Source organism: Malurus melanocephalus, unplaced genomic scaffold (genome assembly GCF_030028575.1).
Source record: "Malurus melanocephalus ecotype Western Australia unplaced genomic scaffold, MMel_1.1 scaffold_12, whole genome shotgun sequence".
In the NCBI taxonomy this organism is placed as follows: Eukaryota; Metazoa; Chordata; class Aves; order Passeriformes; family Maluridae; genus Malurus; species Malurus melanocephalus.
In genome coordinates this window covers 1,474,290-1,488,433 of record NW_026623244.1, presented here as the reverse complement: position 1 = coordinate 1,488,433, position 14,144 = coordinate 1,474,290, and the positions used below count along the sequence as shown (strand labels likewise).

Sequence of the window (14,144 nt, the reverse complement as noted above, 5' to 3'; positions counted from 1 at the left end):
CAGCCCCTAAGGGCATACAGGGCACACAGTCCCGTGCCATCCTTGGTTTACTTTAGGGAGCTCTGTGTCCCCCGCAGTGCCCACACAGCCCCTTCCCCCCCTCACCCGGGCCCGGCACCACCGCCCCTGACCGCCCCCCGCTGCCACAAAGCGCTTTCGCCACCGTCGCAAAACGAAGCCGCGAGCGCTTATGGAGGCAGAGGCAGCAGTGCCCTTCCTTTGCCCTCACTGTCGCAAGGGCGGCCGCGCCTGACGGCGGCTGTGTGCCGCCGGCGAATGGAAGGCGGCGAAAGATGGCGGCTCTGCATGAGGAGCCGGCAGAAGTGGCGGCGGCGCAGCCGGACCCCGAGGCGGGGACGTCGCCGCCGCCGCCCGCGGTGCCTCCCGCCGCCGTCGCCGCCGCTCCCGCCGCCGTCCCGGTCGCCGCGGCGGAGGGAGAGGCGGCGGGAGCCGGTGGGGATGCGGCACCCGCGAAGCCCGCGGCGCCCGGCCCGGCCGCTTCCCCGGCGGCGCTGGACCGGCAGACGCTTGTGGCCGTGCTGCAGTTCCTGCGGCGCAGCAACCTCCGCGAGTCCGAGGAGATCCTACGCCGCGAAGCCCGCCTGCTCGGCGATGACCTGGGTGCCACCGCCCTTAGCCCCGCCAGCGCCGGGCTCCTGGGGGGCTCCGGCAGCGACACGGACTCCGGCGAGGCGCTGCTCGGCCGGGGCACCAGCGCTGCCGCCGTCGCCATAGGAGGCAGCGTCGCCACTGTCGCGACTTCCAGCCCCGGGGTGGCCGCAGTTGCCGCCGTGCCGCCGGGGAAAGGTGAGGCCAGCGGGGACTGCGGGGTCGGTCCCTCCTGCCGGTGTGAACCCGGGAAGTGGAGAGCCCGTGTGCGCTGCTCGCAGCCTCGGGGCTCTCCGTGATGCTGGGATACAAGGGTGGGTGTCAGGTCGTGCCACCCCGGCCTTCCAGGAGGTCCGTAGATGTGTCATTTACTCATATAATCCGTGGAGAAATCTGGATCTCCTGGAGCCAGGGACCAAGGACAGGGTGTCTCTCGTATTTGCAGGGCTCTGTATTTGCTCTGTGAAGTGAGAAGTGRTCCTGCTTGTCCTTGTGTCCCATCGCAACTAGCACAGTGGCAGGAACGGGAGGTTTCCGTTATAGCTAATAGGGATTGTCCSGGGTGTGGCTGCAGGGATGAGAACAGAGATCTGATGCACAGGCTGCATTTTGGTGAAGGAGCCATGGGATATTTGTGGATGAGGCTTTCTGCATTTCTTTATCGAGTTTCTGAATACTTGAGATGTCCTTTGGGTGGTTCAATTCTAAGTGTTGTTAATCAAGGTGTTCTGTGAGGCAGCTTTACAGAAAAAGGAAATTTCAGGAACTGGTAGTCTGAGTTCCAGTGAGTATGCAGCGTAAAGTCAGTTTGTTCCTGACACCCCCAGATATGATTGCTTTTACGTGAACAACAAAACAATGGAAGTGTGTGACAACTGCTRTGTTAGAACAGAAGACAGTTAACAGTTTGTTAAGTGTCCCAGCTCTGTGATAGTTGTGCCGTGGTCTTGATGAATTGTTCACTTAAAGTATTTAACTGGCTTTTTTACTTGAAGCAAAATGGCTGTAGTGGGTATATCTTACGTTGTGCTCCTTGTTTAAGAGTTTCTAGCCCTAGCAGTAAAACAACTCATTCTGGCGATGTTAGTGGCTTCTTCCTTTACACTTAAAATCCTGGCTGAATTAGGCACTAAGTGCCTACCTTACAGGCAGCTGGTGGGCAGAGAAAGTCCAAAAATTGCTGGAGGTGCTGGAGATGCTGGGAAAATTGGCTGCTGCACCAATGTGCTCTCACCTGTATTGTTCAGRCTTGGTGCTAAACTGACACAGGATGTGTTTGGCTCACCTGACAAGGGGGTTGTGGCCATTGTTTGTTGCTGGCTCCTCCAGACTGTCTGAGCAGCTCTTGTTGTTTGCTGATGCTTTTGCAGTTGGAGGCACCGTGGTTGTGGAGGATCAGCCGGATGTGAGCGCTGTGTTGTCGGCCTACAACCAGCAAGGGGACCCGACGTTGTACGAGGAGTACTATAGTGGATTGAAACATTTCATTGAGTGTTCCCTGGACTGTCATCGGGCAGAATTGTCTCAGCTCTTTTATCCTCTCTTTGTGCATATGTACTTGGAATTGGTCTACAATCAACATGAGAGTGAGGCAAAGTCTTTTTTTGAAAGGTAATTAATTTGCAGTTGTACATTTGCCTTATTTTGTGTTTTCAACTTTGGCTAAATCTGTGAGCTATGGTAGCATAGATTTACAAACATATATGTAGACATGTATTATTTTTCGTCTGTAAAGTGGAAGAGATTTGAAATCTGAAGTAACAGTGCCATGGGTTGCAGTAATTTTTCTTAAAATCTTTTCCAATCTCATGTTAGAAAGATGTGCAAACTACCAAACTGTCCACTGGCAGATTTTGAACCATATTAGTGGTGTGCTGATGGGYTCCTTGCTGCAAAAAAGTATCATTGGAGAGATTCTGAATATTTAGGGAAAGATTATGGGGTCATTTTTTAGCGATGGAAGCTTGCACTGAGATGCCAAAGTAATGAGTGCTGTAAGTATTTGCTGATACCATAGCATGTACATTGAAATTCTTCAAATGAGCTTAAAGAAATTAATTTATGGCTAATCTATAATTTTATGTACTCTTACTGTGTTTCGCTTGTTTATCGCTTGAGAAGAAAATTGAATTTAGTTTATTTTGTGGGTTCAGACCAATTGTGAAATTCTTCAATCCAAAAGGATAACTGTTTCCTTTCAAATGGTCAGTGAAAATGGTTCTGTAATTTGTTAAAATGTCCCTTGCCACAACTATTTTATAATAAGTTGAGTGACTAAACCTTTTATCTTAAATTGTTTCAATAGATTTCATGGGGATCAGGAATGCTATTACCAGGATGACCTGCGTGTATTGTCGAGCTTAACCAAAAAAGAGCATATGAAAGGTAATGAGACCATGCTGGATTTCCGAACAAGCAAGTTTGTGCTGCGCATTTCCCGCGACTCTTACCAACTCTTGAAGAGACATCTTCAGGAAAAGCAGAACAATCAGATCTGGAACATTGTTCAGGAGCATCTTTACATTGATATCTTTGATGGAATGCCTCGCAGTAAACAGCAGATAGATGCCATGGTTGGAAGCTTGGCTGGGGAGGCAAAACGAGAGGCTAATAAAGCAAAGGTAGGAAACAAAGGTTGTTGTATACTTTTTACAAATCTCCCTAGTTTTTCAGGCAGAAACCTTAGTATAGACTRACAGTTGTAACTTGAGATAATAAAAGACAGCACGAACAGAACAAAGGAAGAGAGCTGTACAARCAGTTGTTGACAGGAGTAGAGAGATCAAGATGTATTGCAGTCAGGTGGATGAAACTTCTGAGCCCTTTTGAGAGATGACTTTGTGTTCAGCCCACTGAACTTAACTTAAACAAACCATTAATTACTTTGGAGTTTTAAAATGGAAACCCGACTGTTTGGCTTCCTCTTCTGTACAACAGATGAATTTTTGACTTGTTATGATTTGTTGCTAGAAGAGATGTGTGTGTAGTACCACAGTACTATAAAAGTGGGGATTCCACTTCAAGGAAGGGCTAAGTGATGGTGGGGGAAGTTAACAGTTGTCCACATCAGTTGGCTAAACCAGAAGTTGGGTTAGTTGGGTAAATCAGTTGGGTAAGTCAGAAGAACATGTACTACGTTTTTTGGGCTAAGCAGTAATATATACTCAAATGTTAAACAGAGCAGCTATAAAGGGGCAGCTCTATTGCCTGGACTGCTACATTGAAAAGTTACCATTAAAAGTTTAGTTTTCAGTAAGAATAGCAATTTCTGATTTGTGTTGTCTGAGGTTTTTTTATTGTCTTGTAGGTTTTCTTTGGCTTGTTGAAAGAACCAGAGTTTGATGTGCCTTTGGATGATGAAGATGAAGAAGGAGAAAATGAAGAAGGAAAGCCAAAGAAGAAAAAACCTAAAAAAGATAATGTAGGGTCAAAAAGTAAAAAACAGGACCCTAATGCTCCTCCCCAAAACAGGTACCAAGGGAAATTATGTGTAAAGAAGTCTTAAAATCCAGTCTTGTCAAGCCAAATCTGTATCACGGTTCACATGGCATTTTTAGCATTTTGGGTATTTTGGCTGTACAAAGCATTAGTCATAAGACTTCTAAGGAAGTTAATGGAACCTCAGCACACGGCCTTMTCTCACTGTCCTTCAAGTCAGTTTAGATTTCCCTTAAGTTTTATCTAGTTACCCACTGTTTTTTTCAGGTTACCCTCAATTATTTATCTTGCTCCACTACCTGTCTAAAATTCTGAAAGCTACTGGCTCTCTTTCTCATCAACTAGTCTTCTACACAGTCTTYCATTTTTTCTAATTCTTATTTCTTATTTGAATACTGAGGTATGGGGCTGCATATGAAGGTTTCACTTTCTTTGTTTGCATTAACAATAAGGTGCTTTTACTTTGTAAAAATGTGTGCTTCTTGTGTAGAATTCCTCTGCCTGAACTGAAAGACTCTGACAAGCTGGATAAAGTAATGAATATGAAGGAAGCTGCAAGGCGAGTGCGTCTGGGCCCAGAGTGCCTGCCCTCCATCTGTTTCTACACATTCCTTAATGCTTACCAGGTTGGCAAAAGAGTTTGGCTAATGGGGAGAGGGAATCGAAATTATGAGTATCACTCTTACAAAAAGATGACATAACAATGTTGGCAAGGGTTATTGGAGTATTTGGRTTAAGCATTGCAAAGTTTATGTTCTAAAATGTTCAAAATTCTCTTTAAAGACTCCCTAAACTATGAAATTTCCATGTTCCCTTGGTTTTGCTTGCATTTCGCCATAATTCCTTCTTTCACTTTTCCTGTGGGGCCCTAATTGTATCCTACAGGGCACAGTAAATRTTTTGCACCAGAATACTGGAAAGCAATACTATTTGTCACTATTGACTGTACTTCATGCATAAAGCTTAATTTTTAATGGGGCAAGAATATATATGTGTTTATGTTTATCCTAGAGCAATTCTTTCTATTTTTGTAAATAAGTCACATTACCTTTTTAGTCGTTCTTAGGATTTTGTAATATTTGAAATGTATYATGACAGATGCAAACAATGTAACTGGATATTTTGTGTGTAGGGTCTGACTGCAGTGGATATTACAGATGACTCCAGCATGATTGTAGGAGGCTTTGCTGACTCTACTGTCAGAGTGTGGTCCGTGACTCCAAAAAAGCTCCGTAGTGTGAAAACAGCAGCAGGTGATTAAGACAATAACTCTTCATAGGAGCATGCATAACTTGTGATATTGAATGAATATATCCCTGAACAGGGAAAGTTATCTGTGGCAGGAGAGTTGGCTGCAGAAGTTAGATGCTTCACTTCTAAGAAACAATATGTGCACAGATACATGATCATATCTTACATACTACCATTAGAAACATTGTTAAAGGAATGAGAAATCTGGTCATGTACACCTGCTGTGAGGTGGTGAGTGCACAGAGCTTGGAACTAGCCAKAACTAGTGTGGAACTAGCCATAGCTGGCATGGAACTTGCTTCTTAACTGGATGGTAATGTCAGGGTGTAATAGACAGTTGGAGTTAGGTGATCTAGAAGAGAGACTAGARGTACCATGGAGGAATTGATAGGAGGGAACTCTGAGAAGGATGAAAAAGAATGTTCTTAGCTCAACACCTGCACAAATTAATGGAAACCAGTCTGCTTTAATTCTGCTGTTTGTGTAACTATGTTGTGGTTGAAGCTGGATACTTTGCCAACATTTCTTAATCTTGATATTTAACTGAGATGATGTCATGATGACATTTATCTTTGAGCTTCTGACAGTAGTATTCTGATACATCAACTTTGAAATCTTGCAGATCTCAGTCTCATTGACAAAGAATCCGACGATGTCTTGGAGAGGATCATGGATGAGAAAACAGCAAGTGAGTTGAAGATTTTATATGGTCACAGTGGACCTGTCTATGGCACCAGCTTCAGTCCTGATAGGTAAAAGTTTACAAGCTAACTAGTTTGCTTGTCTTCAGTTTTAATTGCATGCTACTGAAAGAGAACATATGCTTAATGCAGGTTTTTCCAGGTTAAAGCAATTCTTGTTCATGCAGCTTGTAAGAAACTGTGTAAATAAGCTCATAAAGCTCTGGGTGTTGAACTCTATCARCTATTACTGTTATCAGCTGTAGGTGAGGATACCAGCACTTAGATGATATAGAGGATATCAGGACTTAGATGGCAAAACTAGTTTTGCAAACTGTAGTTAAGATGGGTTTTAACTAAGTGAGACACAGAGAGGAAAAATACTACAGCATTGATATAACTTATAGTGTTGCAAAACATAAAAGCAGACTTAATAGCACATTGTTGCACTTCAAGTTGCTCTTATTCTGTTGAGACTTTGTTTTCAAATGTATGGAACAGTGTCTTTGAAATAAGAGATTTAAAACCTTTATGTAATTATGGGAGTCTAGACAGTAGAAAGGAGGTTTAAATGTCTCAGGTTTTGCTTTTACTTGTGTCTAGTCAGGAAACGACCACCACAGAAACACAACTGAGAAGAAAACTTAGTGTGGAACAAATGTAGTCTATAATTATTAATTGAGAATATGAGGATGATATGAWTTCTCTTTCAGGGAATCAAGAAATTTTGTTCAGAGCTGTATTCGATTCTTTTTAAAATCACATAGTGTAGCAGTTTACAAGTCATTTTTTCACGTAACTGGAATTCCTGAGTAAAGACCTCCTCTGTGGTGTGTTTTTTGTATTTTTCCCTTGTTCCCCTCAGTATTAAGTGCCATTGGAATTAATCATCAATGTCAAACCGTGGGGTTTTTTTTGCAATAAGGGCCTAGGACTGGATTCTGCTTTAATTGGTTATTGTTGCTTACCCCACTGAAATGCTGGTTTATGTGTGATGCGCTTAACTTGGGGCATGGTTCTATCATGGACATCTCACAGTGTTTATGCAATGTTTATACAGCCCTGGTGTGAGTTTGATATGTGATATGCTATACTTTCTCCTGTGACAGGAACTATCTATTGTCCTGTTCTGAGGATGGCACTGTGAGATTGTGGAGTCTCCAAACATTCACGTGTTTGGTGGGATATAAAGGACACAACTATCCAGTATGGGATACACAGTTCTCTCCTTATGGTTATTACTTTGTGTCAGGGGGACATGACAGAGTGGCTCGGTAAGAAACTGGATGTGTTTTTTGCTTGTTTGGGTCAGTTAATCTGGGTGGATTAACCCTGAAAGTYATTAGCTGATATTCTCTAGCCTATCCTATCACTAAAATAAATTTTATGTCAACTAAATACTGAACAAATGTTTTAGGGTAGTTTTTCTATATTTTTCAGCACACATATTATCTGATGACTAAAGGGATGATGTCCTACATGACCTTCTAATTAGGAGTAGATGAACAACTTGACAGAATATTCTTTATTTCTCCATTCTGAAAAGTATATTTTTCAAAAAAAATCCTGCTAATTTAATAAAATGACCCATAAGAAATCACTGCACAATTACTGKTTTTTTTCTTATTGTGCAACAGACTGTGGAATCATGGAACAGTTTGGGTTGGAAGGGACCTTTAAAGCCCATCTAGTCCAACAGCCATGSCACAAGCAAGGACATCTTCAACTAGATCAGGCTGCTCAGAGCCCTGTCCAACCTGACYTTGAATGTCTCCAGAACTAGGGCATTTACCACCTCTCTGGGCAATCTGGGCCAKTGTTTCACCACCCTCATTGTCAAAAATGTCTTCCTTATATCTAGTCTAAACCTACCTTCCTTTAGTTTAAATCATTATCCCATGTCCTGTCACAATAGGCCCTGATAAAGTGTCCCCATCTTCCTTCTTATCCCCCTTGAAGTACTGAAAGGCCACAGTAAGGTTTCCCCAGATTCAACTCTTCTCCATGTTKAAATAGCCCTGGCTCTCTCATCCTGTCCTCAAAGCAGAGGTGCTGCAGCCCTCTGACATTTTTGTGGCTTCCTCTGGAGCTGCTCCAACAGGTACAGATAATAAACTTGTTTAGGATTCTTTTATTAATAAAGCTTTTCTTTTCAGTCTGTGGGCAACAGATCACTACCAGCCATTACGGATCTTTGCTGGCCATCTTGCAGATGTGACATGTACCCGATTTCATCCAAACTCCAACTATATTGCCACAGGCTCAGCAGACAGGACTATACGGCTCTGGGATGTTTTGAATGGGAATTGTGTAAGAATATTTACTGGACATAAGGTAAAGGCAGATCACTCACAGTGTGAAAGTGATCTTATTTCTGTGCTGAGATTCTAAACAGTTTTGCTCTAAACTGTTTGATTGACTGAATGTGAGTAGACTTAATTGTTTTGTTGCCTCATCAATGTCGGTTTTAGGGACCAATTCATTCATTGGCATTTTCTCCTAATGGACGATTCCTGGCTACYGGAGCAACAGATGGAAGAGTTCTRTTGTGGGACATTGGACATGGTTTGATGGTTGGTGAATTGAAAGGGCACACTGACACTATCTACGCACTCAGATTCAGTAGAGATGGGGAGATTTTRGCATCAGGTAAAATTCACCAGAAACACTGATGTTTCCATTGTACTTCATAATTCTGAAGAGKAATAATGTAATTGATTGCTTAAATTAAGAAAGACAAAGTAGAGTCCCTTGCTTAGCAAAAGCAGCAAGGATTGGTAACTTTAATATATGCATTGTTAACTTTGATGTATGCATTCAGAGGCTTGCTATAGTATTTTGCTTTCTGAGCTTTAATTTTTGTTAACTTGCTCTCCAGCAACATTTTTATATACCACTTTATTAATAAAATACTTTAAACTGTGGGGTTTTTTTTATTTTCAGGTTCAATGGATAATACAGTTCGTCTATGGGATGCTGTGAAGGCATTTGAAGATTTAGAAACTGATGACTTTACTACAGCTACTGGACACATAAACTTGCCCGAAAACTCCCAGGACTTGCTACTGGGTACATACATGACCAAATCAACCCCAGTTGTTCATCTCCATTTCACACGCAGGAACCTGCTGCTGGCTGCAGGAGCCTACAGCTCACAGTGAATCGGGAAGCTGTGACTGACTGTGCCAAGTCATTGCAGTAGTGACCTCAGGATGTGAGACAAGCGTGAATGTCTTAAACAGAAGGATCCCACGAGTCTCTTGCAGGGAGAATGAACAGTGTAATTAATGCAAGCAGCGTTTTTCAGATCTGCTGTTTCATATTTGTCTGCAGTTCGAAAAYGCTGGAGATTGACAAGACATCGTGGCTATAAAAGGAACTGTTTGTGGTGCTTTTGATAACATAGATTTGTATATATGAAATGAGCCATCTTCTCCCAGAGATGGTTCTGAGCTGTGCTGAAACTTGTGAAAAGTTAAYAGCCTTGACATGTGTTCTCAGATTTTTTTAAAGCACTTAATTTATGGTTAGCAAATGTTTCATCAGTCTCAAACACAAGCAAAACTGTCCATTTTCAGGAAAGAAGAATGTAGTTTGATTCACTACAGCCTGGGCTGGGCAGCAGGTGTGGTGAGATCACAGCAACAACTAGGGCATTGATGGAGCAGGCCTGACAGTCCGATGCTTATGGGGAACTGCCGCAAAGCTCCATGTGCAGTTTTTATGCAGCCAAGTACTAAGTCCTGGAAAGATTTCAAACTCCTGTGCTCTTTTGAGGTGTCAGACACACAGATCTTTTACTGTTTTCAAAGGTAGCCACTGCTGTCTGTGTGAGAAGCAACCAGAAGCACAATGTGAACTTTATTCACTTTCATACTTTATTGTATGAGAAAATAAAAAAGAGGAACTGAGGCACAACTGAAATATTCACTATTAAAAAAGTGGACTTAAACCCTTTACTTTGTATTAGATCTAAAAGAATACTAAAAACCTGTATCCTTTCTGTGTAAGGTTTAACATAAAAACCACATAAAATTAGCCAAGGAATTGAAACATAGTAGAGCGAAAGGGCAAGTGTATGGCCAGTTTGCTTCTGAAAGGCCAGCTTGTCTGCTGAAGTGGCAATGCCTATCCACAAAAACATTGTACCCAGTGAGTCTTCCGGGACTACCAATAAAGCTGTGTTTTATTTCTAAAGAAGAGTAAAACATGCAGAACACTGGGAAGTAGAATGTCTGTGTTTTTGAACAGAAACCACCATCACCAAAGGCCAGGTGCAGTGTGGTATGGGTTTAGGTTTSTCTTTGTTCTTAATCTCTTACAAGGTGTATGCAGGGGAATTTGTTTTGTATTCCTCATTAATTCCCAGTAAGGACTTGGACACTTGAACAATCTATTGGCTCTCTAGTGAAAATTAAAAAAAAGACTTGTCATTTCTAATGTTCAAGTAAAYGGAGAACTACCTCCTCTCTCATCTCTTGTCTTGCTCTAAGAGTAAAGGTATACTACAGGCATTCTACATCAAAATAAAGTATGGAAAATTCACTAGGAAGCTCACCTAGACATTACCTTCTAAGAAAAAAGGGTAAAACTTAATTATTTTGATTTTTTTAAATTTGTGTAATGATACCTCAACATTTCCTAGCTCTCAATATGACCAGTTAGATTTAAGTACAATTTTTTGACAGCTTARAGAAAACACTGCCACATTCTGCCTTTGTATTTTGTACAGTTTTATACTTTTGATATTATAATAAATACTAAAACCACCTAGCTTGTGTCTATATGTTACAAGAAGATATTTTCTTCCTTTGATTGCCGAATGGTAGCAAGAGCAGTTGGTAACTATGACAACTCTGCTAAGAGAAACAAAGTAATCAGAAGTGATGAGTTGCAATTCTGTGTAAATCTTGTTCTAAAGGAAGTGATGGGTTCTAGCTCCTGACATTATTACAACCACCATTCTTCAGCCAGAGAATTGAATACCATTGAAACCATCTATGCAACACTCAGGAGAGAAGGATGACCAGATTTGTTCAGTAGGCCCAGCACATACAAAAATGGCTATAAGAAAAAACTAGAGAGAGCATCAAGACCCTGTAATTTATTTCCCCCTTTTTTTTCAGCAATCATTCCTACCTCCTGMTGCCCTCAGTTTGGGAAGGATATTTGCAAGCTTTAGCATGGTCCAACCCCTGCTGCTAGCAGAAGCGTGGTATCATTACATTCCCAAATCAGCACTGCTGTGACATCTAAGGAAGGTACCAAGTGTTAATTGAGCTGTAGAAAGGCACTGTGGAGAATGTGATAAACAAGTTTTAGTSATGGGCAGGGAGGAGGCAGCACACACTGTGCTGTAGTAGAACACCACCTTTAGCAAGAGGCAGGGAAAGTAAGCACTGGGTACTTGGGTCACTGTTKATGAATGTGCGAAGTTATGGGCGTTTAACATCAGCAGATAAGGCCATTTTCCTTCTTCCCTCTGCAAGAGAAGCCAGCAACAGAAAAAGCTCAAATACCATAACTGGGTTAGTCTATTTTCTGAGGTTTTCCATCCAAATCAAAGAGGTTCTGTGCAAAATACAGACAACTGAGGCAGTAGTCATACTTCCATGTAAACTACTAGCTTGGAATGCAAACAGTGGGAGCAACCAGGTGGCTGCAAACTGTGCAAGCTGTGACATGGAAGCGTGGAGATGCCTGGAGCAGCTCTAGGCCCTGTGCAGTGTTATGRCCRTGCTGCTGAAGTCCTTCCTGGGTTACTGCTGGGAGCTCACAACRCTTTAAGATGTGTTACAACAGCARCAGAGTTAAGAYGGTAATGATCAGATGCTCCATCTCTGCTACAAATAACTATTTTTGACAGAGGTGGAAAAAAGAGAAGTGCCACACTTGAACTTTTTTGGACYGTTTCATATTTCCAATAAAACAAGTAATTATTTAAATTTTATTAACCACAACAGGTCATAAGCTTGTATTACATTGACACTGATTGGAGGTTCAGACATGCCAGCAACCTGCCAAGAGAAGAAAGGTCAAACATAGCAAGTCTTGCACGGTGRTAACTGAGCATCCCCTGCCCCAAGCCCAAACTACTTTGGTTACATGCAGGCAGATTTCATCACACCCAGGAAGAAGTGACTGATGTCCCCTTAACACACAACAACAGTGCTAAAGCTGATTGTTTTATACTCCTTTTTGCAGACTGTGGGGACAGCCCATAGGTTTTGTCAAAATGCAATTTCAGTGAAAATTTGGTATTTGAAAGTGACTGTTATTTTGTTACACTTGATTGTTACTATATAAGTCCAGTTGCTTCTACATGGCACTTGAACAATCAGGTGCGCAACATACACAGTTCCATTATATGGTGCTCCTTTGTTCAAAACACACTGTGTTAATCTTTACTGGGAATTCTAATACAATCAAGAAATAARTCCTCAAGCACTACTTCATTGTTTCAATAACCTAACAAGCAAGTTATCCCTATTTTACAGCAAAAAGRCAGATGAGAAGCACCTAATACTTGTAGGCAAAGCTTGATGTACCTTGCTGCAACATCCTTCTGTTCCTCTTTCCTGGCTTACACTTGCTCCCTGAATTCTGTCCATAATCCCATTTACCATGTCAGAAGAACAATACTGTATCCCATACTTTCTGCACTCCCTTTAGTAACCCACTTCATTCAGAAAGATCCCAAATAAGTCTGTGCTAGTTTATTTGAGGTTTAAAAWGGCAAATAGAAAGTTCACGTGCCTGTGTTTCTTTCTTTCTGTCATTACACTATACTATTGGCAACTTGTCCTTTGTCACTCCTKCCTGGACTGGCACTGAAGCATTCTGGTCCTGGAAGTACATCAGCCACTTACCTTTTACTTATCTGCCACAGCAGGAGTTTGCTTCTTAGGCCTMAACTTGAAATACAAGACAAGGAGTGCAACACCTGTGTACGTTGCTATTACATACTGGAAAACAGAAAAGTTAAATTCAATTTCAGTCTAAGCCCCAGAAGACACCATTAAACAAGACTACAAAGCAATGTACTAATACATACATTCCTCCTGCCTATGATGGTATAGGAATTGAAGTACTTCTGAAATCCAGTGAACTGGTGTTGAGATCCGGAGTCRTGGCCAGCCATGGCTGCTTGTCCTAGCAAACAGTACAGGACATTTCAAGTCATTTGGACAGGATCAATAGGAAAATCAAACTCATCTCTACAGTGAGCTTCATAATTTCATTGTCTGCTCCTAGAGCWGCTTTCAGGACATTTGACAAGCAGTGGATGTACACAAGAAGCAGGCACRTCCAGAGCACTGTCCCTTGAGRTACAAAACARGTGACAGGAGCAGATAAACAAATTAAGAGTTCACTGCACAATAGAAGTAGAGTTTTTTAGTGTTGTGAGATATATTTTTCTGAATAAGATTTTATGTTYAGGACAACCATTTGTTGCTTATATCTCCCCCAAAAAGTGCCACACACCTCACACAGTTCCTCCCCAACCCGGCAGATGCTGCAGCGCCCGGTGCTTCTGCAGCAGACACACCAAACTGCACTGCAGGTGCTGCGGTCACTAACACAGCTCCTAAATGTCATCTACCTCTTATCTAACCCAATCCAGCAGTGTTATCACTGGCGTATAACCAAGTAAGCGTTAGCTCGGCTGACTGTGCAATAGCTAAACATCTTATTGAAACAGCACCCTAAARGCTTGCCACACACGACTGGAAAAGACTTGGAAAGCCAAGGTCATCTTTTCTCGCGCTTGACGGGTGCAAAAGCCTGGGCAAAAGCAGAGGCGCCCTTCCGAGGACGGAGAGGCACCACACGGGTCCTCTTTTCCGGAGGAGCCCGGTGCCCTTGCCGGGCTGCACCCGCGACCCCACGCTCGCGTCGGGCCTGGGAGGGACGCAGCAGCACCCGGGACTCTGAGGGAGCGACACCTCGGCTGAAGGTCGCGGGTACCCCGGCGCAGAGCCGCCCTCCCGCCCGGTAGGACCAGGACCCGACTCCGGCCCGGGACGGGGACCGGACCCCCCCCGAGTCGCCCCGCGATACCTCAGGCACCGCCGTCCCCGCCGCGCTCTGCCCTTCGCCTCTGCCCTCCCACAAGATGGCGGCCACGGGCAGCGCGCGCAGCCCCCGCCCGCGCTGATTGGCTGC

General features: G+C 43.0%; 2 protein-coding genes across 2 annotated transcripts; one reads left to right on the top strand and one right to left on the bottom strand.

Moving 5' to 3' along the window:
- Positions 1-283: 283 nt before the first annotated feature.
- On the top strand, positions 284-10,743 carry TAF5 (TATA-box binding protein associated factor 5). Its single transcript, XM_057379574.1, has 11 exons — positions 284-807; positions 1,980-2,220; positions 2,915-3,230; positions 3,917-4,080; positions 4,538-4,673; positions 5,180-5,300; positions 5,921-6,050; positions 7,088-7,252; positions 8,135-8,312; positions 8,450-8,627; positions 8,922-10,743. The coding sequence occupies exons 1-11, from the start codon at positions 294-296 to the stop codon at positions 9,137-9,139; spliced, it is 2,361 nt and encodes a 786-aa protein (XP_057235557.1). The 5' UTR covers positions 284-293; the 3' UTR covers positions 9,140-10,743.
- Positions 10,744-11,857: 1,114 nt separating this feature from the next.
- Positions 11,858-14,124, bottom strand: ATP5MK (ATP synthase membrane subunit k). Its single transcript, XM_057379586.1, has 4 exons — positions 14,040-14,124; positions 13,033-13,130; positions 12,848-12,943; positions 11,858-11,995 (listed from the first exon to the last, which is right to left on the bottom strand). The coding sequence occupies exons 2-3, from the start codon at positions 13,117-13,119 to the stop codon at positions 12,851-12,853; spliced, it is 180 nt and encodes a 59-aa protein (XP_057235569.1). The 5' UTR covers positions 13,120-13,130; positions 14,040-14,124; the 3' UTR covers positions 11,858-11,995; positions 12,848-12,850.
- Between the last annotated feature and the right edge of the window lie 20 nt (positions 14,125-14,144).